This window comes from Lemur catta, chromosome 18 (assembly GCF_020740605.2).
Source record: "Lemur catta isolate mLemCat1 chromosome 18, mLemCat1.pri, whole genome shotgun sequence".
NCBI classification, from domain to species: domain Eukaryota; kingdom Metazoa; phylum Chordata; class Mammalia; order Primates; family Lemuridae; genus Lemur; species Lemur catta.
The window spans coordinates 8407576-8434708 of record NC_059145.1 but is presented as its reverse complement, the minus strand read 5'-3'; the positions used below and the strand labels follow the sequence as shown (position 1 = coordinate 8434708).

Below are 27133 nucleotides of genomic sequence, written 5' to 3'. Positions count from 1 at the left end.
AATTTGTTACTATCACTTCAAACAATTAACCTTGGATGGCTGAGGAAAGGGAGGAGTCTACCTAGCTGATACCTGTATCCCAAGTGCCTAATTATTACAGTACCTAGCAGTGTGCAGTAAGTGTGGGAGGAATTAACTAATAGCCCATCTATATACCCAGAATTGCCTTTGTACTTTGAGAACTAGAGAACACAGCACAAATTAGAGTTGTCACCTTTTATCTAGTTTTTTGGGTAAAGTTAGAGACTGAGGGCTTGAGGATGGTGTCAGACTGAGATCCTGGTTTAGAAGACCAGAGTCTTTAGATATCGGTCAAGAATTGTCAGATGCCCACTGTGTGCACCTGTGGTGTGTGCCTACTGTGTGTGCACCTATGGGAGAAGGGGTAAGTGGAGAAGTTTGGAGGGAGTGTCAGAAAATGGAGAGAGGGGCAGAGAATGATGAGACTTGGAAGAGATACAAATGATTTTTAATTACAAAACGTTTTCCCCCGGTCAGTTCATTTTTGTTTTCCTCTTAATAAAAGGGACGCTTGTTATTTTAAAAGCAAACAAAGCAGTAATTTTTATTTAGTTTTTAATTGCACAGTGGTAGTTTTTCCCCCCTTAAATGAAAGACCTCAGTGCAAAATTGTATGATTAAAAATAGTTGGATAGAGAGGGCTTCATAGTGTTCTGATAATCTGTACTACAGTCCTCTGCAGTGTGCCCAGCTCTAAGGGATGTGTTCTCAGAAGTGCCATTTGCCATCACCTCCAAGTCTGCAATACTGTTCCATGTGGAAAACCAGAGTCCTGATGCCACACGTTACTAATGGCCTACATCAGCTTGGTCTGTATCATGCAGTGTTCAACATTAGAGAACAATTTATATTTTGTTTTTCCCTCCAGTTTATCCTGTTTTCATGTTGTTCTGGTGTTCACAATTGGCATTTAAATGACTGCATAGTATTGATAATATTGCCTTAAGTGGCTATACCATCGTTTAGTCATTCCTCAGCTGCTGAGATTTCGTTCTTGTAGCATTAATAGAATATCTCTGCGCCTTTTTAAAGCGGTGGGTTTTTTCAATGATTTTCTTAATGAAATGATTAGGTCAAAAGGTTTGAAATTTTTTGCAGCTCTGGCTATCAGCTTACAAATTCGTTGTAAAAGGACTGTGCCAGTTTAGAGAGTATGCCCTACCAATTTCGCCTCAGCGTCTCCATCATTGGGTATTGTCGTTAGAAAAATGCTTTGCTCATTTGATAAACATGAGGTGGAACATCACGTTGTACTGTTGAAAAGCATTTCAAAAATGACTTGTAGTTAGTATGGGTCAATCGATTGTGCCCATCCTAGTGCAGACTGCACAACCTGAGCCCGAAACAGCCCAGCGAGGAAGCGACACGAGCCTACGCGCCCCCTAACGACCAAACCCGCCAGTGATGGGCGTGGGTGGGTGGTTCTTGACGCCTGCGCACTCCGTCCTCTCCGCCCGAATTGCGTCTATTTTCCCCGGCGTGGGAGCCGAGAGAGAAAGCCAGCGAGAACGTAACATTGCGCAGGCGCACCACAATGCCTGTAGATTCGCGCGTGCCAAATAGGATGGGTGTGGCCTGGGGGCGCAGGCGCACTGGCCACCTGTTGGGTCGGGGCGCCTGCGCGGTAGCTCTTCCTTAGGCGGCCGCCATGGCGGGGCAAGAGGATCCCGTGCAGCGGGAGATTCACCAGGACTGGGCGAACCGGGAGTACATTGAGGTCATCACCAGCAGCATCAAGAAAATCGCGGACTTTCTCAACTCGTTTGGTAGGCAGGCGAGCAGGGGGAGGCCTTTGGGGCGGTTTGGCTGGGGCGCTGAGAAGCTTTGAGGGGACTCTGTGGGAGCCTCGGCTCTTGCTGGTTTTCACTTCCTCCTTCAGGCCCCATCTCCCCCCTGCTGCCCAGACCCTCCGGCTCCGCTAGGCAGTCTCTGTGGGGATATCCTGCTCTGAGCTGAGCTGATGCGCTTCTTGCCACTCCCCGGGACCCCTTCACAAGTCCTTTTTCCAGACACGTCAGGCAGCCCCATCCACACTCGAGTGTTTTTTTCTCTTCAGTGATCTCCCTGCCTCCTTTGTGCTTTGCTTCCATTCCAGTCCCCACTTTGCACTCACAACGCACAGCCGAGATCGTGTCGCTGCCCTGTTTAAAGACTCTTGACTGTACCCTATCTTCAGGATGAAGTCGAAACCCTGTAGCGTCATGCCTTTTAGTAGTGCCCTCAGCCACTCTCCGGCCCATTCCTTCCTGCCTCCCGTGTATGCTGACGGGTAGGAGATGAGGTCAGAGCAGGGCCTTGGAAATCCTCTCTGTATTGCTAGTATCTAGCTTGTAGTAGGTGTTCTGTCTGTAGGCGTGACATCTAGCCATCTTTTTCCAACAGTGCACCTTAGTTCCACTAATTCAGTGACATTAAGTAATTACGATTAAATAGGGGAAACCGATGTGTTAAAAAAAATTTCAAAATGAATGAATTATTTTCTAGCTAAAGGACTGTTGAGTCCTAAGGAGTATAAAGGAGAGCAAGAGTTTTGTGAGAAAGCATCAGCAAGAGAAACTAGATCTCAAAACGAGGCCCTCTCTTAATGCACTGTAGGGGACACAGAATAAGAACCATTTCCTACATTAGGAGAAGTTCTAATCTTGAAAAAATGGCTTCAGGATAAAGCAGAGCATCGTTTTTGTATTAATGAATTTACATACAAGAGGTATAGGACTACAATCTTGATGTGCCGCAGTATGGTGGATTTCCTCACTCATCAGAGAATGGGGGTGAAGGTAGTATTAGTGAGAGCATAGTATAAATGTATATGTCACTGATACACTTTCAGACACATAAATTGCTATAGAGGTTGTATTAGGGAATGGTAGTCAGGAAATCACAGATCTTATATATTCTGAAATATCTTTTTTTTTTTTGAGGAATATAAGTGAAGGAGTATGGCTTAGTGAAAAGATAAGTGGATTTGGAATCAGGAGACCCAAAGAGGCTAGACTGATTGATTTTAATGAACTGAAAACATTTGAGAGGTACTGACCTATTTACCCTGCTACTCAGATAGTCTGATTTTCCTCAGAGTTTTTTTTAAAGTTCTATGCAAACTGTTTCCATGTTCTCATAATCGGTTTTTCCTGCTTTCCTAGAGAGCTGAAATATTATTCTTCACAGCATTCTTTACTCATAACAGTCCCTCAGAGGAAGGGCCAAATAGGAGAAACCAAAATATTCTGTGGACAGAATGGACTGATGACTGGATCATAGCTTTGAGACTTTGGCTTAGTCTGGAGAGGATTAGAAAGTAGTTTGAAAAATCACTGATATAGAGAGTTTTAACTGTTTTTGTTTGTTTGTTTTGGTTTTTTAGAGATGGAGTGTTGCTGTATAGCCCAGGCTGGTCTCATACTCCTGGCATCAAGTGATCCTCCAGCCTCTGCCTCCTGAAGTGTTGGGATTACAGGTGTTAGCCTGGGCTTAAATTTATTTTATAATTTTGGAGACAGGGTCTCCCTCTGCCTGGGCTAGAATGAATGCAGTGGCGCCATCATGGCTCACTGCAACCTCAAACTCCTGGGTTCAAGCAGTTCTCCTGCCTGAGCCTCCTCAGTAGCTGGGACTACAGGCACATGCCACCACAGCAAGCTAATTTTAAAATTCTTTGTAGAGAGGGGGGTCTTGCTGTGTTGCTTGGGCTGGTCATGAACTCCTGGCCTCCATTGATCCTCCTGGCTCAGCCTCCAGGCATGAGCCACCGCACCCAGCCTTAACTTTGTTTTTCAAAGCAGAATTAAATGACTTCATTTATTTGGTAGGAGTTAATGTCTGATATGTACATATGGACTATCCAAGCAAAGTATTAAGAATATCAGTTCAATCAGTATAGCGTTGAAAATAACAAGTCAAACTGGGGTTGCTTTCCAGAATTTCGGAGTGATCTAGTTTCCTTTGAGGAAGAACTGGGATAAAGGAAAAGAAAAAAAAAAGTGATCTAGCATTTCAGTTCCCCAAATTTGGATCCTGGTAATGTAAGAACTTCATTTCTGAGAACAGAATCGTATTGGTAAACTTTTAATTACTCTGCATTTATCTTTGACATAAATCTTCTTGGCATATCACACCCATTAAATTTATAGTGGATGAGTCTTAAGAGTGAGTGAAAATTGAAAAGCTTGAACTTAAAATTTTGCAGAAGAGTAATGTCTCTTTTCTTGCTTTATAAGCAAGGAAATACCTGCTGGCAGACATTTTTACATCAAACGAGTGTGAGTTACATTTTATGACCAGATAGAGAGTAAAGACTATTTGGGATTTCCAACAGGTCCAACAGAAGTCCAATCTTTAGGAGGTTGAAGAAATGACTTCCCTCAGCTTTGAAGTGATGGTAATTGCCAAATGTTTGAAGTAATTACTGGGTGGTTTTTGAAGAGTTTTGAAAATGAATTTAGAGAAAAGACCAATTGATCACAAGTAAAGAAGAACAGAATTATGATGCAAAATTAAACGTTAAAGCAATTTGAGTTAGCAGTTCTACCAGAGGGAAGTTCCAAAAGATTGAAAGTATTATAAATTAAGAGTTTAGACAAAGACCAACAAGCTGAGAAAACTGGATAAATCATAAGGATACATCTGAGTACATTGTCTTGGCATTGGATGATTCAAGATGAATATATGGCTGTGTGCAGTGGCTCACGCCTGTAATCATAGCACTTTGGGAAGCCGAGGTGGGAGGATCGCTTGAGGTCAGGAGTTTGAGACCAGCCTGAGCAAGAGATTATCTGGACAATTAAAAATACACAGAAAAAATTAGCTGGGCATGGTGGCGCATGCCTGTAGTCCCAGCTACTCGGGAGGCTGAGGCAGAAGGATTGCTTGAGCCCAGGAGTTTGAGGTTGCTGTGAGCTAGGCTGACGCCACAGCACTCTAGCCAGGGCAAAAGAGCGAGACTCTGTCTCCAAAAAAAAAAAAAAAAACCATCAAAACAAAACAAAAAAAGATGAATATATGTGCGACATATTTTTCTGTTTTGAGCCCTCAACATGACACCTCAGTTCTTACATATCTGTGGGGCTCGTAAGTTGACCAGTGAACACCAAAGATTTGAACTACATGGGTCCACTTATATGCAGATTTTTTAATTATATACAACTGTTATGTACCCTTAATAATTTCTTTAAAAAGTTATACCAAGTGTGCCTGCCTCTTCTGCTTCCTCTCCTATCTCCTCCACTCTTCTGCTTCTGCTGTCTCTCTAAGACAGCAGAACCAACCTCTCCTCTCCCCAGCCTACTTGGTGTGAAGATGACAAGGATGAAGATCTTTATGATGATCTACTTCCACTTAATGAATAGTTAATATATTTTCTCTTCCTTATGATTTTCTTAATATTTTCTTTTCTCTAGCTTACTTTATTATAGGAATACAGTATATAATACAAAATATGTGTTAATCAACTGTTTATGTTATTGGTGAGGCTTCCAATCAACAGTAGGCTATTAGCAGTTAAGGTTTGGGAAGTCAAAAGTTATGCACAGATTTTCAACTGCAGAAGGCATTGGTGCCTCTGACCCCTGCATTTTTCAAGGGTCTACTGTACCGGGTTTATGATGATATGATTTGGTGGTGCAAAGATGCAATAGGAGTTTACTTTGAGGGAGTATCTGTAGGCCTTTGAAAATGGCAGCAATCCTGTAATCCTTACCCTGACCACAGAGAGTCTGCATAGGCCATGTGTTTTGGAGAGGGAACTGTTTTTCCAAGATAACTAATGACTTTCTGAACAGCTTTTACCCCGTGATTCTAGCTGGTGAGACTAGAGTCACTATCTTTTTGTGATTTTCTCTTTCAGTGTTGGAAGACCACCTAAATCTGAGGACACACAGATCATAATGCAGCAATCACATCCTAACACTAGGCCTATTCTGTACTTTGGAATTGATGAAGTTTCTAAAAATAGATTGTCAGACATTACAGCTTTTTATTTTTATACTTTCCCCCAATTCTAAAGCTAATATGTGTAGAGAAGTATAAAGAAAAAAATAGATGATGTGGCTATTTTAAAAAATCTCAGTTTTCATACTTAGCCAATAAATATAGCATATCTGTTATGACCCCAGTTGTATGTCAGATGCTGTGAGAAAGGGATAAATAGGAATAAATGGATATGCTACCCACTCCTAAGAAATTTAGAATTTTGCTGGAGAAATAAGACCTGCAAAAACAATTCAAGAGGAAGTGTTGATTTTTGTATCATTAAGCTTACATGTATTAAGAGTTTAGAGAAGGAGGTGTCTGATAGCTGACATTTGTCAGCAGTGACGTTATATGCACATTAGGTACCCTAACGAGAGCTGGCATTTTTAGTCTGGTGATAATGTACACATAAATGTGCTCTGGTTTCAGATTTGTCTACCTGCTGAATACTTTTCAGTGCTTTTTATTTGAACCAGTATGTATTTATTAGGGTATGAAATATGACTGAGTTGAGCATTTTATATTTATCAACAGTGTTTATCCTTATAGGACAATATCATAGTATTGTTCTTGGAGTCTGATTAATTATCAGATTGACAGCTAGAACAGAATAGCCATCCAGGAAGGATCTCTATCTCTCACCCCACCCCCCATAATTTTGGTGTATCTCTTCATGGAAAATGACAGGTTATCAGAGATAATATTTGTGCTCTTACTCAATAGCATACACAATGTGCTTTTGAACTTCCAAAAACCAGAATGAAAAGAGATTTGGTCCTGTTGGGCAGTCCTGACAGAAAGTGGCAGTGTATCCAGGAAAAGGGGGTGCTGGCTCCTGGGTGCCATAGTTCACACCTGTAATCCTAGTACTTTGGGTTACCAAAGTGGAAGGATAACTTGAGACCAGGAGTTCAAGACCAGCTTGAGCAACATAGTAAGACCTGTTTCTACAAAAAAACTAAAAATTAGCTGGGTACGTTGGTAGTCCCAGCTACTTAGGAGGCTGAGGCAGGAGGATCACTTGAACCCAGGTGAGCTGTGATGATACCACTGCACTCTAGCCTGCGCAACAGAGGGAGACCCTGTCTCAGAAAAAAAGGGGGAGGGTCCTGAGGTACTGATGTTCAAGCTAGACATAGAAATTCAAGGAAGCAACACTAGCAGACTTTAAAAAAAGATTAAAAAGAAGAATGAAGAATGTCTAGAATAGGCAAAGCCACAGAGACAAAGATCAGTGCTTTCCAGTGGCTGAGGGGTGGCAGAATGGCAAGAGACAGCATTAATAGATACAAGGTTTCTTTTAAGAAATGATGAAAATGTTGTAAAATTAGTTTATGATAATGGTTGCACAAGTCAGTGAATATACTAAACACCATTGAATTATATATTTAAGCAGGTAAACTTTCTGGTATGTAAATTATATATCAATAAACCTATTTTTTAAAAATAATGAAGAGTAGCAATGAAAATGGATGAGTGTGGGAAAGAATCAGTAACCTAAAAACAAAAAGAAAAAAATGAATAGGAAGAGGAAGAGTTGGGCTGTTGGCAAATTTTAAAAGACGTGAGTAATAAGTTACAGCCCCAAAGGCTCAGAAGGATGGCGTCAGTGTGTGGCGGGACAGTGATGGGAAAGAACACCATACTGGGCGGTGAGAGAACTGGGTTCTAAACTCAGCTCTGCTGTTATTTTATCCCATCAGTGACCCAAGATGGATCCTCAACTTACCTAGGCCATGGCTTTCCCACTTTTAAGATGAATGGAATCACACTGGAGTCATTTGTTCCACTAACTTTTTTCAATAAACATCTATATACCAGGCGTGGGGCTAAGGTTACAAATATTAATAAGGGGCACTATCTTCCTCTTTTGATTAACTCATTCTAGTAGTGAAACAGACATGTAAATAAATTATAAATTACAAGTACACAAATACCATTTGGCTTTGTGGCATGAGCATTTTCCATGTCATTAAATATTCTTCGAACTTGTAATTTTTTTTTTTTTTTTTTTGAAACAGAGTCTCACTCTGTTGCCTGGGCTAGAGTACTGTGGCGTCATCCTAGCTCACAGCAACCTCAAACTCCTGGGCTCAAGCAATCCTTCTGCCTCAGCCTCCCGAGTAGCTGGGACTACAGGCATGCACCACCATGCCCGGCTAATTTTTTCTATCTATTTTTAGTTGTCTAGCTAGTTTCTTTCTATTTTTAGTAGAGATGGGGTCTTGCTCTTGTTTAGGCTGGTCTCGAATTCCTGAGCTCAAAGGATCCGCCCACCTAGGCCTCCCTGAGTGCTATGATTACAGGCGTGAGCCACTGTGCCCAGCCAAACTTGTAATTTTTAATAGCTGTTTTGATAGTCTCATAGATATGCTATACTTTATCAAACCATTCCTCTAATAATGGGCATTTGTTTTTGGTTTTTCACCATCATAAGTAATAGTGATGAACATTCTTATTCATTAAATCTTTATCCAAAGGAGGAAGTAATATCCAAAGACCAAGTATATGATTAACTAAAATTAGAAATTCATCCATAAATGCTTAGATGAATACAGAAGAGGGAGAATTATTATTTCTATCTGGCAAGACCTCTCAGAGATACAATTTGAACTGAGCCTTGAAGGAGAATGTTTAGCCAGGCATGATGAGTAAGGTTTGGACATGATGAAATGAAAGTTGAGGCAAGATCAGAGTGTAGGAAGGTTTGTCAGAATGGATGCTGAAGTGCTTTTGCAAAACAGCCAGAGAAGAGATGAAAAGGAAACTTGTTAGCTAAGTGTTAAACCATTTTGTGGGAGAGTGTCTTAGTGGATATTTTAGACTTAAAAAATGAAGGTTATTGAGAGTGACTGAACAACAGTGTTGGAGGAGGGACTCAGAAATAATTACCATGCTTAGATGCCCTTTTCTCTCATGTTGAGAAAAGAGAAAGAGTAGTTTCTATTAGAGAAGTTTGCAGAGGAACAGATGTTTGAGGGGGAAATCTAGGTATCATCTTGGGTGAGGTGGTGAAAGAAAGTTGAGAAAGCTAGAGGAAGAAAAAGAATCTGGTCTGTTTTCACAGATGGAATGTGGGTTCTACAGAGTATTTGATGTTCTCCAACTTTAGTTCTAAAAGGCCTTTGCAGATAGTGATGAATCATTAAGTATCCTCCCAACAGTAATGATGTGGCTTCCGTGATCTTGGAAAGTCTTACACCTTCCCTCCTTCCCATAATTTCTGCTGCTTTCTTGACCTCTACTTTCTTCCATATTGAGATTGTTTTCTTTTTCTTGTCATGTCTCCTCTCTTGAAACATTTGCCTCTTAGCAAATGGCCATCTGTACAGCCTTGGTGTATTAGTTTTCTATTGCTGCCATAACAACAAATTACCACAAATTTAGCAGCTTAAATCACATAAATTTATTATTTTACCATTATGTAAGTCAGAAATCCAACAGTTATCACTGGGCTAAAATGAGGATATCAGCAGGCCTGCTTTCCATTCTGGAGGCTCTAGAAGAGGATCTATTCCTTGCTTATTGGGTTGTTGGCAGAATTCTGTTTCTTGTGGTTATAGGACTAAGATCCATGTTTCCTTACTGGCTGTCAGCTGAGGGCTGTTCCCAGCTTCTAAAAGTCACTTGTATCCTTTGGCTCATGGCCCCCTTCCTCCATCTTCAAAGCCAGCAATGGCAGGTTGAATCCCTTTCACACTTCAAATCTCTTTCCCTTCATATCATTTTTTACCCCCTTCCTCTGCCTTTCTTATCTACATTTATGAATTTGTGATTAGATTAGGCCCCATTAAATAATCCAGGATAAATCCCAGGATGTCAAGGTCCTTAACTTCAGTCACATCTGCAAGATCCTTTTTGCCATGTATGATACATGTTCACAGGTTCTGGGGATTAGGGCATGGACATCTTTGTGTGGCCATTATTCTCTGCCTACTACACTTGGTAGCAAGTTTAGCAGATCTACTTAAAGCACCGTGCTCCTAAGAAACTTTTCACTTTATCCCTTCCACTCCCATTTGTACTTTATTATATTATTCCTCTTTGTCAGTATAGAGGGTGTGTGTGTCTGTGTCTGTGCTTGGAGTGACATTAATCCTGAACATTAGTCTCTTTTTACCAGATATGTCTTGTCGTTCAAGACTCGCAACGCTAAACGAGAAATTGACAGCCCTTGAAAGGAGAATAGAGTACATTGAAGCACGGGTGAGTATGATGGGCAAGGGCTATCCAAGAGAGAATGCATATTTCCACTTACTGCTAGAAAAAACCTGAAAGCAGAAACAGGCTTAGAGAAGTTAAGTACCTGGCCTGGATTTAAACCAGGTGACTCCAAATCTATCTCCTTTTCTACCATTTCTCACTGCCTAGGATCTTAATTAAGATTTTTTTTAGATGTCTTTAATCTTTTTGAATTTATCTAAATGTTAATTTTTCTTTGACAGGTGACAAAAGGTGAGACGCTCACCTAGAAGTATGCCATGCTGCTGCTGGGAAGTTGCTCGACAGAACACAGGCCATGTGGGAAAGGCCCCAGCAGCCTTCAGCTCCTTCCTCTCTCCTTAAAGAGCAACAGGGCTTATTCTTGTTTTTCTTTTTTCAAAAGTGTGGCCTTTGGGCTCTGCCATATGCATCTGGGGGTACGATGTGGCTTGTGGGGAGAAGTCCAGGGGAACTCTTGGAAACAACATTATTCATTGTACCTTTTCAGTAACCTTTTATAGGACGACTTGTCAATGTATTTGAGGTGTTCAGAGCCAAAAGCCTGGAACTCTTTGTGAAGGTCCTCACCACATGTCTCTTTCTTTGTCACTCAAACTCTCCTTACACCTCTCATTGCTCTGCACTGAATCTATAAACAGTCTTTTTCTCCTCCCCACCTTTGGTGGGAGGTGGGGGGCGGTCCTGGCTGAGACGCTCATGCCCTGGCAATATGGCTGCCAGAGAATGTTGTTGCTAACCCAGCAGTCTCTTGTCATTTGGGGGAGGTCAAGGCCAGGCCCCCACTTGGCTTGAAGGGACATTTTCAAAGTTTTCTTTCTGTCACTTGGGGTATCTGTGCCTCATGTTTCCCTAATAAACTCCTCGACTTTATCTGACTGCTGTGATTGTGGTGGGAAGATGAGCTATAGATGGGCTCACCTATTCCACAGAAATGTGATGTATGGGATTACTATTCTAACATGAAACTTTCAGATGTAGCTGTATGATTTAAAGCCTAAGTGGCTTACAAGCCCAAGCCCCCATGTTTAGACTTTCAGCTGACTAATTTTTATCCTGGGAATCATTTAGTCATTCAGCAGACATTTACCAAGTACTTATTAATACTAGGTAGGCATGTTATCTTCCAATAAAAGATACAGCATTAAATCAGACATGATGCTTACAGTCTGTTGAAATACCAGCATCCACATAATTTAGCTGCAATCCAGGACAGACTGTTAGGTTTATAAAGTACAAGATAAATGTCTACTTCCTTTGAAAAGCAAATAAACAGAAGTCTGAAACTTTTCATTCTTGTATCCAAAGCATACTAACCTAATTCTAAAGGCTTGTCCTCTGTGTAGAATCTCCATTTTAGTCACAGAAGTCATCATCCTTTGTATACACTAATTTCCCCCTATTCAAATCATATTGGCCATTCAAAGTCTAGCTCAAGTCAAACCTACAGAAAGTTCTCCTGGGCTTTCTTTTTTCTTTTTTTTTTTTTTGATTTTACTTTTTCATTCAGTACTGCCTTTTTCCTTTTGTCAATTCCTCTCATCCTACTGTGCTAACACTGTGCTTCAGCTCTGGATTTGATCTTGTTATGAATTACTCTCTAATTTAGCATATGTATCCTAGGATATACATGATACATGAGCATCTTTTCCTGTACTGCCCAGCTGGGTGCCTTGCAGAAGGCATGTAGTCAGTAGATACCAATTGAACTGCCTTGTAGAGCTCAAGCTGCTTTGCACTCTCATGTCTTTATAGAACCCCTGGTTAAACCTTTGGAAGACCATTTTAAGTAGTACCTTCATTTAACAATAGGATCTTATAATGGAGACAACTGACATCCTTTACTGTGGTAAGTGCTGTTTTCAACATTTTTTAGCTCATCTGTAGAGTGCTTTTAACAATTTCTTGAGTTCATTGTTCATAATATCTCCCCTATCCTCTCCAGGATAAAAAAGTGAGCACTTCTAAAGTGTAAGTTTTAGGTTACCTGGTGCTCTGCAGTCAATTTAACAGACACTGAGTTCCTGCTTTATGCAAGGAGTATAACATGAGATAGTAATAGAAGCAAAAGTAGTGGTAACCTATATAGACAGGAAAAGCCCTTCTTTTCATGAGATTACACATGAAAATGCTCAATAAATTTTTATCAGCTCATAGATATTAATCTGTTAATTTATTGGTGTTAAAGTAATGAACATTTCTAAAAGAATTTGTATTCTAAATAATACCATGTTGTTAATGGTAATCAGCTGGTTGGAAAGAGAGCAACTGATAATATTTGCTGTGGGAAACTAGTGACCCTGGCCTCCTCTCGTAATAGTAAATCCTTCATATTACATGGTGCTTTAATGTGTCAGAGTGCTTTCCTATGTTATTACCCCCTTTTTAAATGAGGCTCTGGCACTCGAGGATGTATAGCTGGTAGTAATGTCTGTAAACTTATTGAGTGTTATAATGTCCTAAGTGCTTTATGTACTTTATTTCATTTAATCCTCAAAGAAACCCTATGAAGTGTGCATTCTTATCTCCATGTGGTAGGTAAGGAACAAGTTCAGCAAGTTCAGAAAGGCTAAAACTTGCCCAAAGTCATACAAAGTAAGGGAAAGTATTGGGTTTAAATCCAGAGCATACCTGATTCAGACTTTTGTAACCATTTTTCTATTTTAAATGTGGTAACCAGGATCTGAAACTGATTTTCTCATTCCTAGTCTATTGCTCTTTCACTGTACTCACATTAGATACTTTAAAGCGATTACACGCCCATGTTAGAATTATATGCCTCTTCACCATCATTCATTTTGTAAAGAAGGTTTTGTGGGTATTCCTTGCTGTATCTGGAAAACACTGTTTACACTGATTGTCTAAGCTGTCTAATTTCACTTCTACCAGCTTTCTTCCTCTGAAGATTTAACTGTATGTTGTATTTTCTGAAAGCCTTGCTTAAGGAATTTAATCCATTCTAGCACTTTCTCTAGCTATCTCTAGGTTAGAGATGCTTCTGGAGCCAAAAGAAGCAGCTATACCCGCCCTTGGAAAGGCCTTACTTGGTCAGGCTTTAGGAACTGAGATTTTACTCTCAAGTCACACACATCTTTGCTCACAGCTCATTGCAGTCCAGAAATAGTGTTAGGCTAAACCACATTTATTTTGTCCCCAAAGTGTGATTTCTTCAACTTAATGCAGTTCTGGAATACTGACACTTTACCCTCACTGAAGATGATAAAATTACATTTTGCATTTTGATCTAGGTTTGCTGAATCATTTTGTCTTTTTTTAAAAAAACATTATAATGCTTAATCTTTATAACAAAGCTAAAATGTTGGCAGAATGATTATTTGGTTTTGAACTATAAGGGGACTAAGTTTCAGAGGGGCTAAAGATTCAGAAATCTGTACCCAGATTTTCTGAATTCAAAGTCTTCTCAGTTGCCTCACCGTAATGAAAAATTGGATTAAGTTCTTTTACTTCTTCCCAGGTTAGAGAATAGAGAGAAGTTATCCACATTTTGCCTCTCTTCCTTTCCTCATAAAACCTTAATGGTTTCTGAAGAAAGATAATTCTGAAGGACTTTTCATGTTTTCTAATGTAAGTGGGAAATGAGCTAAATATTAAAAATCTTGCCGGGCGCGGTGGCTCACGCCTGTAATCCTAGCTCTGGGAGGCCGAGGCGGGTGGATCGCTCGAGGTCAGGAGTTCGAGACCAGCCTGAGCAAGAGTGAGACCCCGTCTCTACTAAAAATAGAAAGAAATTATCTGGCCAACTAAAAATATATATACAAAAAAATTAGCCAGGCATGGTGGCTCATGCCTGTAGTCCCAGCTACTCGGGAGGCTGAGGCAGTAGGATCGCTTAAGCCCAGGAGTTTGAGGTTGCTGTGAGCTAGGCTGATGCCACGGCACTCACTCTAGCCCGGGTAACAAAAGTGAGACTCTGTCTCAAAAAAAAAAAAAAAAAAAAAAAATCTTGTGAGTGAAAAATGAGCTAAATTTTAAAATTTTCTCTTGCCATTTATAGGAACCTTCAAGAGAACTTCATTCCTTTATACTCAGAAAAGTTTTTACCTTGTAATTTGGTTTAACTCATTTGTTGAAAAACTAAACAGCAGGGAATTTGAACCAGTGAGCTATTAGGTATAGATCGCAAGTCTCTTGATAATAAAGCAATTTTTTATCTGTCTTTAAAAACTAGGCTTGAACTAGATTTCAGAAGCAGGAAAAAATAGGGAGCTGATTGTTGGCATTCATTACAAAAGTACCCAGTTCTATCATTCTATTCTTATTACTCAAACCTTGAACTACCCATGTTTATTTCACCAAGCTAAAGACGTGTACTACAGGTTGAGTATATGCCTAATCTGAAAATCCAAAATTCGAAATGCTTCAAAATCCAAAACATAGGCCGGGTGCGGTGGCTCACGCTTGTAATCCTAGCACTTGGGAGGCCGAGGCAGGTGGATGGCTTGAGCTCAGGAGTTCGAGACCAGCCTGAGCAAGAGCGAGACCCCATCTCTACTAAAAATAGAAAGAAATTATCTGGCCAACTAAAAATATATAGAAAAAATTATCCAGGCATGGTGGCACATGCCTGTAGTCCCAGCTACCCAGGAGGCTGAGGCGGGAGGATCACTTGAGCCCAGGAATTTGAGGTTCCTGTGAGCTAGGAGGAAGCCACAGCACTCTAGCCTGGGCAACAGAGCAAGACTCTGTCTTAAAAAAAAAAAAAAAAAAATCCAAAACATTTTGAGAGCCAACATGGAGCTCAAAGGAAATGCTCATTGGAGCATTTAAGATTTGGGATTTTTGGACTAGGGATGCTCAGCTGGTAAATATATAATGCAGATATTCCAAAATCTGAAAAAAATCCAAAGTTGGAAACACTTCTAGTCCCAAGCATTTCAACTAAGGATACTCAGCCTATTCTATAAGCCACACTAAATGGGATAGAATGCCTCTTGTTCATCTCTAGGATCCTTCCCAGCGTTTGTACTCAGTTTCATTCTCTAGGATCCTTCCCAGCGTTTGTACTCAGTTTCATTCTGTTGCCTGCAAAAAAGGTTGGCCCTACTTGCCTCTGGAGAATGTGCTTTAGGAAACTTGCTTTGGCAGTTTGCAGACAATTGCCATTGATAACTGTACAGAAGTACTGCTGATTTCTCAGGGTTTTATGGATGTTAGGTAGATTCTACAAGAAAATCAGGTTGACTTAGGACTCTTGAGTTTATTTTCTAAAGAAAAGCCACCCTGTACGTTAAGTTGTCAAAAGGTTGGGATTAGTAAGCATTAAAACTCATAGAACATTAGGGTGGGAAAGAGTCTTAGAGATAATCTAGTCTGCTCCTGCCATTCTAGAAACAAAAACGCAAACCCAGACAGGTTGAGTAATATGCCTACCCTGGTGGCAAAGCCAAAACTAAAACCTAGGACTCCTTATTCCCAGGTCAGTGCGGGGCTATTCAGCATCTCTAGTCAGTTTTGTGTTTTCTGTACCATGCCGGTCCTTCTATTGGCCTCTCCCTGGATCTGATTGTCAACTTAAGAGTGCAAAAGGGCAGTTATCCCTCACATTTATCTAAGTGGTGTCAATTGGCATCAACATTTGCATTTGAAAAAATCTAGGACAGAGTTACCTTTGGCACCTTTGGGCTTGTTGAGACTATCAAGTATGAGGTTGGTATGAGGTGTCTTAATCTGCATCTCTCAACCATAACATTTAAAAAAAATAATTGTGTTGTGAAAGAATTTTCAAACTTATAGAAAAGTTACAAGAATAGTATAAAGAATTTCTATATATTCATCAAAAAACATTTTTTAATTGAAATTTTTTTATCATCAAATCTGAACTCATTCAATGTGACAAACCCTGTGTTATTTTTAAGAGAAATCATGGAAAAATATATTATAAGGTGAAGCAGATTTTATTAATATACATTTTCTAAAAGTAAAATGTTTTCAGTTTAATAAATGGTAAATACTTCAGTTTGGCTTGACAAACATTTTGCCTAAGAAATTGTTTATTAGCATTAAATACACTAATTTACTACTATGTGTGAGGCACTGGAGATGAAATGGTGAAAAAACAGTTTGTACTCATGAGCTTACAGTGTAGTCATTATTCACTACATGTTCCCAAACAACCCAAAGGACACTAAAATGATATTTGCAGAAAAACCTCAGGAAACATATTTACAGGAGCAATGCAGTTTGTTAAAGATATCATAGGACAAAATTTTATTGTATGTGAAAATCAAATTTTTTGATTTTGGTTGTTTTTTTTTCTTTTTTTACTAACACCAAAGGGATTGCCAAGTGAAGTTATTTTGATTTTTATTTTGTTTTACCATTGTAAAAGTATTGTATTGCTACCTATACATTATGGGTATGTCCAGGTGTTTGAAAAGCATTAAAAATTGGCCTGGGCTGGGCACAGTGGCTTACTCCTGTAATCCCAGCATTTTGGGAGGCTGAGGCAGGAGGAGTGCTTGAGGCCAGGGCTTCAAGGCTGCAGTCAGCTACGATTGTGCCACTGCACTCTAGCCTGGATAGCAGAGCAAGACCCGGTCTCAAAAAAAGAAAACCTAATAAAGAAATGGACAAAAGATTTGAACTGATACTTTGAACACACTAAAAGAATGGCAAATTAAATAACAGAATGAAGAGACAAACTACAGAATGGGAGAAAATATTTGCAAACTATCCATCCAACAGGAGATTAATAACCAAAATATGTAAGGAACTCAACTCATCAGCAAAAACCAAATAATGGATTTAAAAATGAGCAAATGATCTGAATAGACATGTCTGAAAAGAAGATATACAAATGGCCAACAGGTATATGAAAAAATGCTCAACCTCACAATCATGAGAGAAATGCAAATCAGAACCACAATGTAGGCTGTGTGTGCTGGCTCACGCCTGTAATCCTAGCACTTTGTTGGGGGGGCCAAGGTGGGAGGATCACTTGAGGTCAGGAGTTGGAGACCAGCCTGAGCAAGAGACCTCCATCTCTGCAAAAAATAAAAAAAATTGGCCCAGCATGGTGTCGAGTAGCTGTAGTGCTAGCTACAGAAGGCTGAGGCAAGAGGATTGCTGGAGCCAAGAAGTTTGAGGTTGCAGTGAGCTATCATGACACCAGTGCACTCTATCCCAGGCAACAGAGTGAGACCCTGTCTCCAAATAACAACAAAACGCCCCCCCCACAAGAAAAATACCCACAATGTGGTATCATCTCACCCTAGGTAAAATGGTTATTATCAAAAAGACAAAATACCATGCTGGTGAGGATGTGGAAAAAGGGGGAACTCTTGCATTGGTTGGTGGGAATATAAGTTACTATAGCCATTATGGAAAATTGTATGGAGGTTCCTCAAAACACTAAAAACAAAACTGCCAGCTGGGCATGGTAGCTCAACACCTGTAATCCTAGCACTTTGTGGCCAGGGGTTTGAGACTAGCTTGAGCAACTTGGTGAGACTTCATCTCTACAGAAAATAATTAGCCAGGTATGGTGGCACATGCCTGTAGTCCTAGCTAATATGAATAAATGAATAACTAAAAAAAAAAAACGTATCCAGCAATCCCACTGGTATATATCCAAAACAAAGGAAATCAATATACTGAGTGTATTGCAACACTATTCACAATAGCCAAGGTATGGAATCAATGAAAGTGTCTATTAATGGGTGAATGGATAAAGAAAATGTGGTGTATGTATACAATGGAATAATATTCAGCCATGAAAACAACATTGTTTTTGAACATGTTCGTGACAATCACATGGTTTTTATTATAAAGTTAATACAGGTTGAGTATCCCTTATCTGAAATGCTTGGGACCAGAATTTTTTTGGATTTTGGATTTTTGGAATATTTGCATTACATACTTAACCAGTTGAGCATCCTTAATCAAAAAATTTGAAATCTGGAATGCTCCAATGAGCATTCCTTTAAGCATCATGTTGGTGCTCAGAAAGTTTCAGATTTTGGAGCATTACACATTTTGGATTTTTGGATTAGAGATACTCAACTTGTATAACTACATTCCAGAAAATGGGGGCAGGGGCACACAACTGCATATATTTTTTTTGTTGTCTCACCACACGTATAATTTGATGGCTTTTCTTTTCCTTATCTTTATTTCCTTTCCATATCTTAAATAAGCCTTCCGTTATTTTAATGAGGCTGCCATTTTCCAGTATGGTTTGTGAAGAGTTTGCATTAGGCTTTCTTGTTAGGCACTGGAAGAAACTGAAAGGAGGTTGCTCAAATGGGTCAAAATCATAAATACAGATCGGTTCTGCATTTGCAGACTGAATTGAGAACAGCTGTACAGGAATGTAGCCAAAAACAAAAAGACTTTGCTTCCTTCTCCCTTCCATTTCTTTTAAATGTAGGACGCTAGTCCTGGTCTGCGGGCAGAATCTTATCTTGCTCTTTGGCCTGGGCCATCCGGTGGGTTTTCAGTAAGTGGTAGGGGCAGTGGGTATAGAATAAATGAAAAGCAAGCTGGACAGGGAGTCAGTGTCCACTGTGGGATCTGCCCCATCTCCCGGTGGTCATGAGCCCTGATCTGACATCCAGGCTGGACATTTGTGTGGTGGAAGTTGGAAAGGGTAAACAGTTTTTCTTCAAAGTCCACTTTGGCTATAACTCCTTTTGGGAAGCCTCATCTTATTGACTGTTTGTGTCTCCCCCACCCCATTCATATGTTAAAACCTAATCCACAGTGCAATAGTAAGGAGGTGAGGCCTGGGGGCGGGCGCGTTGTTTAGGTTATGAGAGCAGAGCCTTCATGAGTGGGATTAGTGCCCTTATAAAAGGCCTGAAGGAGCTTGGTCGTACATTCTGTGAGGACATAAGAAGGCATCATCTTTGAAACAAAGAGTGATCCCTCTCTAGACACCAAACCTGTTGCTGCCTTGATCTTGGACTTCCCAGCCTCTGTAACTGTGAGCAATAAATTTCTGTTGTTTATAAGTTACACAGCCTAAGGTATTTTCTTTTAGCAGCCTGGACGTACTGAAACACATTACCTTATTTTTTCAAGTCCAGCTAGTCATCTTCCGCCTGCTCTATTACAATCATAACATGTTGTCTTGTTTCCCAGGCTTGTCCAGTAGCCTGTGAGCAGAGACAGGGTATTTGTGTTTATAATAATAACTATTTTGGCCGGGCACGGTGGCTCACGCCTGTAATCCTAGCACTCTGGGAGGCTGAGGCGGGAGGATCACTCAAAGTCAGGAGTTCGAGACCAGCTTGAGCAAGAGCGAAACCCATCTCTACTAAAAAACAGAAAGAAATAATTTGGACAGCTAAAAATATATATAGAAAAAATTAGCTGGGCATGGTGGCGCATGCCTATAGTCCCAGCTACTCGGAAGGGTGAGGCAGTAGGATCACTTGAGCCCAGGAGTTTGGGGCTGCTGTGAGCTGGGCTGATGCCACGGCACTCTAGCCCGGGCAACAGAGCGAGACTGTCTCAAAAAAAAAAATAATAATAATCATAACTATTTGCTGGGTACTTACTATTTGCTAGGCACTGAACATTTATATTCCACTTAATCCATACTTTTATGTCACTTAATCCATGCTTTTATGACGTAAGTACTTTTTTAAAAATGCCATTGTGAAAGATGAGGAATTAAAGGCTCAGAGAATTTAAGTTGTCTTGGCCAACATCCCAAATCTGAAGCTAGACCTGGAATGAGAGCCAGGTGGGTGTGATTCCAACTGCCTCCCCTCATATCTGGCTGGGACTCGATGATTGTGGAGTAATGCAGTAGTTCTGTGTTAATGAGATTGAATTTCAGAGGGCACACAGACTGCAGTGTGAAAAGTTACTCTTATCAGTTTCTTTTACTCCTGATTATGTCCAGGAAAAAGTTGGTTTGGTACCAGAAGCTCTTTAACATCTAACACTTGGCTGACCCTTTTTTTTTTTTTTTTTTTTTTTTTTGAGACAGAGTCTCGCTCTGTTGCCCGGGCTAGAGTGAGTGCCGTGGCGTCAGCCTAGCTCACAGCAACCTCAAACTCCTGGGCTCAAGCAATCCTCCTGCCTCAGCCTCCCGAGTAGCTGGGACTACAGGCATGTGCCACCATGCCCAGCTAATTTTTTCTATATATATTTTTAGTTGGCCAGATAATTTTTCTATTTTTAGTAGAGACGGGGTCTTGCTCTTGCTCAGGCTGGTCTCGAACTCCTGACCTCGAGCGATCCTCCTGCTTCGGCCTCCCAGAGTGCTGGGATCACAGGCATGAGCCACCGCGCCCGGCCGGCTGACCCTTTTGAATCAAGAAAGAACAGGCTCAGTCAGAGCCTTTAGCAGACAATAGGTAAAACTTAGTAACTGTTGTTTTTACTTGAATCTAGTTCTGCTGTAATCTATGGCAAATGATAGTGAATTTCCACTGATGAAAGCGATATAAAATTTCTTCTTAAACTTGTTTTCATATGCATAAATACCTTTGAGAGGAAGCACAAAAAACTGTTAATACGTATTGCCTCCAGGGACTCTTTCTGGGTAACTGGGGTACATTTTTAATTTCGTGACCCAAATTGTACAAATTTGATTAGTTAGGAATTTTTAAATAAGTAATAGCGCAGGTGGTAGGGGAAAAACCATGGACGTCTTAATGAATGAAGCTAAGGAAAATCTGTCAAAATCTCACAGGGAAAGAAACCAAATTTATAGTGAAAATACACTGACGAGTTCGCCCCGCCCCCGTTCTGGCACGTGGCTGGAAGTTCCTAATGCGCATGCGCAGAATCTTTAGGAGGCCATTTCTGTGTGTAGTCCGTCCCCCCCCAAGAGCGCGCGAAAAGAGTACGCAGGCCTGCCCGGGAGGGCGCACGCACGCACGCAGGCCCCTCCCCGCCCTACGTCCGGCCGCGAATCCCCCGGGGCAACCAGGCCCTTGTAGTCTAGGCTCCAGAAGTAATGCCCCGGAAGGCGGGGCACGGAGAGGAGGCCGAGGCGGGCGCCGAGGAGGCCGGCGCCGAAGAGTACGGCCCTGAAGAGTACGGTCACGAGGAATCGGGCGCCGAGGAGTCCGGCCCGGAGTCCGGCCCGGAGGAGTCGGGCGCCGAGGAGGAGATGGAGGCCGGGCGGCCGCGGCCGGTGCTGCGCTCTGTAAACTCGCGCGAGCCCTCCCAGGTCATCTTCTGCAACCGTAGCCCGCGCGTCGTGCTGCCGGTGTGGCTCAACTTCGACGGCGAGCCGCAGCCCTACCCAACGCTGCCGCCGGGCACTGGCCGCCGCATCCACAGCTACCGAGGTACGGGGCTGGCGACGCCGCCCGCTTTGTCCTGGGCTGCTGTGAGCGCTCGTCGGTGCCAGTGCTGAGCGCGGTGCCCAGGGCTCTAAGCCTGATCTCAACAGTAACGATAGCACTATCTCCTTGAATCCCCTCCACCATCCCGAAAAGCAGGTGGTATTATTGTAACTATTCCCATTTTACGGATGAGGAACTGAGGCCCCTGGGAGGTTGTGACAGATCCAAGGTGACGCTGCTAGTAAGTGGCAGAGCATTTTTCTTTATAAGACTGAATAATTTGCATTTGAAGGTAGCTTTTCCGCCCTTTCCATGTGTATTTATCCCTAAAAGATGTGCTCCATCCCTAATGCCCGTTTGTCCAGTCCTGAGGACCCCAGTGGCCAATTCCGTGTAGGGTCAGAGTCCCTGCCTTCACGGAGGACACAATCCGGTTGGAAAGACAGACAGATTCATACACAGACAAGAACCAGCCAGTGTCATGATTGCTGCAACAGTGAGGTGGTCTGGTTTCAGTTAAGGAGAGCTTCCCAGATAGAAAGGGTGCGGGATGAGTAGGAGCTAGCCAACCCAAGATAGGAGTTGAGAATTCTAGACCGGGACCATAGAAATGTTGATCTGGCTAGAGCCTTGAGAGAGGAAGCTCAAAAGGTGATTTTACCTCTAGCGAAATGGAGTCATTGATAAGTTTTTAAACAGGGAAATGACACTGTCAACATTTATGTACTGAAAAGCTCACCCAGGTTGCAAGGCCATTTAGAGGGGGAACACTACTGGCGAGGAAGCAGTTAGGTAGCTGTTGCCAAAACCCACGTGAGGCATAACTAGGCTTTACCTAAGGTGGAGGCTGTAATCTTCAGCAGAAAAGTAGTCCCAGTCCCTCTTAATTTTTACAACCATCCTGTGAGGATCCTGATGGATGTTTTCTTCCGTGAGGTTGGTATACTTAATAAACTAATGCTTCTCAAACTTTTACACCAAACTTCTAGTGTTAGATGAGGAAGGACACAATACTTAACAGGGATCAACGGTTCTGTAGTCCCTGGGAAATTGTATGAATTTTGTATTCTACTTAAATATTTATCTGTGCTTGATTTAATCTAAAAAAAAATTTTTGGCAGGGTGTGGTGGCTCACACCTTTAATTCTACCACTCTGGAAGGCCGAGGTGGGAGGATCGCTTGAGGTCAGGAGTTCGAGACCCGTTTGAGCAAGAGCGAGACTCTGTCTCTACAAAAAATAGAAAAATTAGCTGGTATGGTGGCACGCACCTGTAGTCCCAGCTACTGGGGAGACTGAGGGAAGCTGAGGCAGAAGAGTCCACAGCTACTCGGGAGGCTGAGGTGGGAGACTCGCTTGAGCCCAATAGTGTGAGGTTGCAGTGAGCTATAATGACGCCACTGCACACTAGCCTGGGGAACAAAAGTGAGACCCTGTCTCCAAAAAAAATTTTTTTTTTTAAATTATTTACCATGTGAATGTACTTAATGCCACTGAATTGTACACTTAAAAATTGTTAGGGGCCAGGCGTGGTGGCTCTGGCCTATAATCCTAGCACTTGGGAGGCCAGAGCAAGAGGATGGTTTGAGGCCAGGAGTTCATAGCAGCCTGGGCAATATAGCAAACTCCATCTCTATATAAAAAATTGAATTTAAAAAATGGTTAGTGCAGTCACTGAGCCACTGCTGAGGACTCAGCAGCCTCCCCTTTAAGTCCCCCTCTCCCGATGCTCCCTCCCCACTGCCTACCTTCTGCCGCTGGCGCCGCCTTCTGCCTCCCGTTTTCACCCAGGAAAGGGAATGGTCTGCTATCCAGAACCTCTACTCTTTTGAAACCTTTGCTGATGCAAGTAAGGGTGATGACCTTCCTGCTGCCATTAAGGATTATATCCGTATAAGAATTCAACAAAGAAACGGCAGAAAGATCCTTATTACTGCGCAAGGGATCGCTGATGATTACGATAAAAAGAAATTAGTGAAGGTGTTTAAGAAGAAATTTGCCTGCAATGATACTGTAATTGAGCATACAGAATATGGAGAAGTAATTCGGTGACAGGGTGACCAGCGCAAGAACCTATGCCAGTTCCTTGTAGAAACTGGACAGGCTAAGGACAATCAGCTGAAGGTTCATGGGTTTTAAGTGCTTGTGGCTCACTGAAGCTTAAGTGAGGATTTCCTTGCAATGAGTAGAATTTCCACTCTCCCTTGTCACAAGTTTAAAAACCTCACAGCTTGTATAATGTAACATTTGGGGTATGCATTTAACTTGGACTAGTGTAACTCCTTCATGCAGTAAGCTGTGTTAAAAATGGTTAAAATTATATGTGTATTTTACCACAATTAAAAAATTACCAGTTTGTATTTCTTAAATTTTCCTACCAAATTGTCAAGTAAATTTATGCCCCAGGAGCAAGTGCTATACTTATTCTGAGACAACTTCCTCCTTAAACAGAATCTTAGGCCTGGGGGGTTGCCTCCTTGCTCCACTATTTTGTATGTGATGTACTTGTTTTTAAAATTTAGGAATAATTTACACAGATCTTAGGGTTTGATGAGTTTTGGCAATTGTAGCAATACCTAGATCAAGTTGTAGATGAGAACATGTCCATTACCCTAATAAGCCCCCTCCTACCCGTTCCCACTCAGTCCTCTCCCTCCCAGAGCCAATCACTGTTCTGAATTTTCACACTGTAGGTTAGTTTTGCCTATTCGTACATAATGTACCCTTTTCTGTCTGACCTCTTTCAACATGCTGTTTTTGTATCTTCTGGTTTTTGAGAAACAGCTTTAAGGAGTCAGTGGCCTTGTTCCTTATAGTTTGCAGTGCTTGGTGTGATTTGCGGTCATGTACTTTACCTAGGCTTTACTTTTCCACCACAGCAGAAAGGACGCAGGACTTAGAGCCTCAAGTACATGCTTTTTTGCTTAGCATCTCTGTTGCCTTGAGCAAGTCACTTGCCTTCTTCAGACCTGTATTCTCTTGTGAGGATTGAATGAGACAATGTTATTTGAGGGCTTTCTACGATATTTAAGCAGAGTGAGAAGCAAGCATTTCACGTAGGTCGGGGAAACAGAGAAAATAGGTGCCCTGACTCAGACCAGTATGGCTCCTTAACAGCCTCTGCTTGTCTTAACAGGTCACCTTTGGCTCTTCAGAGATGCAGGGACATACGATGGGCTTCTGGTTAACCAAACTGAATTATTTGTGCCATCTCTCAATGTTGATGGACAGCCTATTTTTGCTAACATCACACTGCCAGGTACTAATGTTCAATCTTAACTTTTTAAAAAGATAAGGTTGTTTGTTGTAGTAAGCAGAGGATAGGCCACTTGAAGGAGCCCAGCTCTTATCAATTTTTGCCTGATGCTGGGGAAGGTATCCAACCTTTCTGTGTCCTATTCTCTACCATAAATAAAGTGGAAGTAATTTATCTGTATGTTCTGTATTGAACAAAGATGTTGTGGTGTCTCAAAACCACTTTGGGCTCTTAAGAGAAGGGCTAAATTAAAGTATCACACCATAGGTTAATTCTGTATAATTGCAGAAATATGAATGCCTTTTGATTCTCTGGCCTTAGAGCAGAATCGTGACCTGGAGTCAGGAGAACAAGATATACAGCGTGAGATGATATGGCTTATTTGTTGTTGACTTCTGATGTTAAATTTTTAATTTAATCCAGTCAAGCTCACAGTGCCAATCAGAGTTTAAAAAATAAAAATCACCAAATTGAACATTAGCATCATAGTTCACTATTTGTTTAAAGCTCACATGATTTTATTAAGTTGAACCCTAAGAAACTGATGTTTTTGTGGGGAAGAAAACCAAATACCTGTGGCTTCATAGGGTTCAAACTAATGTGTATATAATATAGATACTGTTTTAAGGAAGTGAGTATATAAAATAGAGCATTGATAAGTTGAATTTGGGAAACTTTGTCTTATAGAATACCCTTAAAGAGTAAATTCCCAGTGAGTTTAAAATAAGAATTTCGTTACTTTAAAACCCAATTATACAATGTTTTGGTTATCCATTACCGTGTGACAACCACCCCCAAATTAACAACAACCATTTGTTCATAATTCTGCAGTCTAGGCTGCACTCAGCTATGTGATTATTCTGCTGACTGGTGATCATTGGTGTGGCTGCCTTCTGCTGGCAGGTTGGCTGGGGTCTGGGCCTGTCCCTCTTTGTGTAGTCTCTCCAGCGGGGTAGCTCAAGGCTCCCAAGAGTGTCAAAGCAGAAGTTACCAGGCCTTCTTAAGGATCAGGCCTAAGATTGCAGTGTCACTTCATCTACATTCAGTTAGTTAAAGCAAATCCTAGGCCCAGCCCATTTCAAGAGGAAGTTACTACACAAGGATACGAATTCTTCGAGGTGTCCACTGGGGGCCATCAGCATAATACACTGCCACAGCATATGCATGTACTTTTTTTCCCACTGAAGTAAGATCCATATGTAGTAAAGGTAATTGCCATGCTTGGTAAAACCTCTTGCTCAGCCCTTGTCTCAAGATGTTAGTCTGCCCCTGAATATTTGATTTTCTACCCTTACAGTGTATACCCTGAAAGAGCGATGCCTACAGGTTGTCCGAAGCCTAGTCAAGCCTGAGAATTATAGGAGACTGGACATTGTCAGATCACTCTATGAAGATCTGGAAGACCACCCAAACGTGCGGAAAGACCTGGAGCGGCTGACACAGGAGCACATTGAAAACCAACGGATGGGAGAGGAAATGGAAGATTTTAATTGAAATTTGTGCTACTACATCTCAACTTTTGATGGTACTGATAAGTCTTGATCTGGATATAGGACCGGTCACTTACTCTCTGTTTCAAAATGTCTCATTCTTGGAGTAAAATATGCTCCATTGCTTAAAAAGGAAGTTAACTGACTTCACTAGGCTTTGTGATGTTTAGGGGCAAACATCACAGAAGTGTTACTTAATGCCTGCCCTTTTTAGAAAGTATTTATCAGAAGAAAGTAGTTGTATTTTTGCCTCCTAGTAAGTCAGGAAATTTTCTGTGTAAGGATCTTTGTATAAGTCATTCAGTAAGAATTGCAGCATACCCTTTAATTATAAGAAAGCAGTAAAGGCCGGGCGCGGTGGCTCACGCCTGTAATCCTAGCACTCTGGGAGGCTGAGGCGGGTGGATCGCTCAAGGTCAGGAGTTCGAGACCAGCCTGAGCAAGAGCGAGACCCCCGTCTCTACTAAAAATATAGAAAGAAATTATCTGGCCAACTAAAATATATACAGAAAAAATTAGCCGGGCATGGTGGCACATGCCTGTAGTCCCAGCTACTCGGGAGGCTGAGGCAGTAGGATCGCTTGAGCCCAGGAGTTTGAGGTTGCTGTGAGCTGGGCTGACGCCACGGCACTCACTCTAGCCCGGGCACCAAAGCGAGACTCTGTCTCAAAAAAAAAAAGAAAGAAAGAAAGCAGTGGTATCTGCTTTTAATTGACATATTGTGGTTGGTGATGTGTCTGCCTCCTGCTTTGGGAAGACTGAGTCTTTCTCGAGGCAGGGACAAGTCTTTCTCCTCTTTGAGAGCCCAGTGCCTAGCACATTATGAGCCTTCAGTTAGTGTTAGTTAGATGAACAAACCAGTGGATGCTTTGGTAGAAAGTGCTTGGAGGTTTTGTCTCTTTTTTGTTGTGA

At 41.5% G+C, this 27133-nt stretch overlaps 2 protein-coding genes and 1 pseudogene across 3 annotated transcripts; all 3 read left to right on the top strand.

Moving 5' to 3' along the window:
- Nucleotides 1-1564: 1564 nt before the first annotated feature.
- On the top strand, nucleotides 1565-11082 carry BRK1 (BRICK1 subunit of SCAR/WAVE actin nucleating complex). Its single transcript, XM_045529738.1, has 3 exons — nucleotides 1565-1787; nucleotides 10112-10194; nucleotides 10434-11082. Exons 1-3 carry the CDS (start codon nucleotides 1670-1672, stop codon nucleotides 10458-10460), a joined length of 228 nt encoding a protein of 75 aa, XP_045385694.1. The 5' UTR covers nucleotides 1565-1669; the 3' UTR covers nucleotides 10461-11082.
- A 9916-nt stretch (nucleotides 11083-20998) lies between these two features.
- VHL (von Hippel-Lindau tumor suppressor) lies at nucleotides 20999-26639 on the top strand. Of its 2 annotated transcripts, XM_045529736.1 has the most exons (3): nucleotides 20999-21479; nucleotides 24612-24734; nucleotides 26029-26639. In XM_045529736.1, exons 1-3 carry the CDS (start codon nucleotides 21143-21145, stop codon nucleotides 26223-26225), a joined length of 657 nt encoding a protein of 218 aa, XP_045385692.1. In that variant the 5' UTR covers nucleotides 20999-21142; the 3' UTR covers nucleotides 26226-26639. The 2 variants fall into 2 exon arrangements, with proteins under 2 accessions (XP_045385692.1, XP_045385693.1); XM_045529737.1 differs by lacking the exon at nucleotides 24612-24734.
- On the top strand, nucleotides 21810-23803 carry LOC123623608 (annotated as a pseudogene).
- Nucleotides 26640-27133: the final 494 nt, after the last annotated feature.

What these genes read in the sequence shown, in the direction of transcription:
- BRK1 (XM_045529738.1), top strand. Translation starts at nt 1,670, where the DNA reads ATGGCGGGGCAAGAGGATCCCGTGCAGCGGGAGATTCACCAGGACTGG. An exon ending in GGACTTTCTCAACTCGTTTG is followed by an intron (nt 1,788 to 10,111) that starts GTAGGCAGGCGA and finishes TCTTTTTACCAG; the next exon opens with ATATGTCTTGTCGTTCAAGA. An exon ending in TAGAGTACATTGAAGCACGG is followed by an intron (nt 10,195 to 10,433) that starts GTGAGTATGATG and finishes TTTCTTTGACAG; the next exon opens with GTGACAAAAGGTGAGACGCT.
- VHL (XM_045529736.1), top strand. Translation starts at nt 21,143, where the DNA reads ATGCCCCGGAAGGCGGGGCACGGAGAGGAGGCCGAGGCGGGCGCCGAG. An exon ending in CCGCATCCACAGCTACCGAG is followed by an intron (nt 21,480 to 24,611) that starts GTACGGGGCTGG and finishes TTGTCTTAACAG; the next exon opens with GTCACCTTTGGCTCTTCAGA. An exon ending in TGCTAACATCACACTGCCAG is followed by an intron (nt 24,735 to 26,028) that starts GTACTAATGTTC and finishes CTACCCTTACAG; the next exon opens with TGTATACCCTGAAAGAGCGA.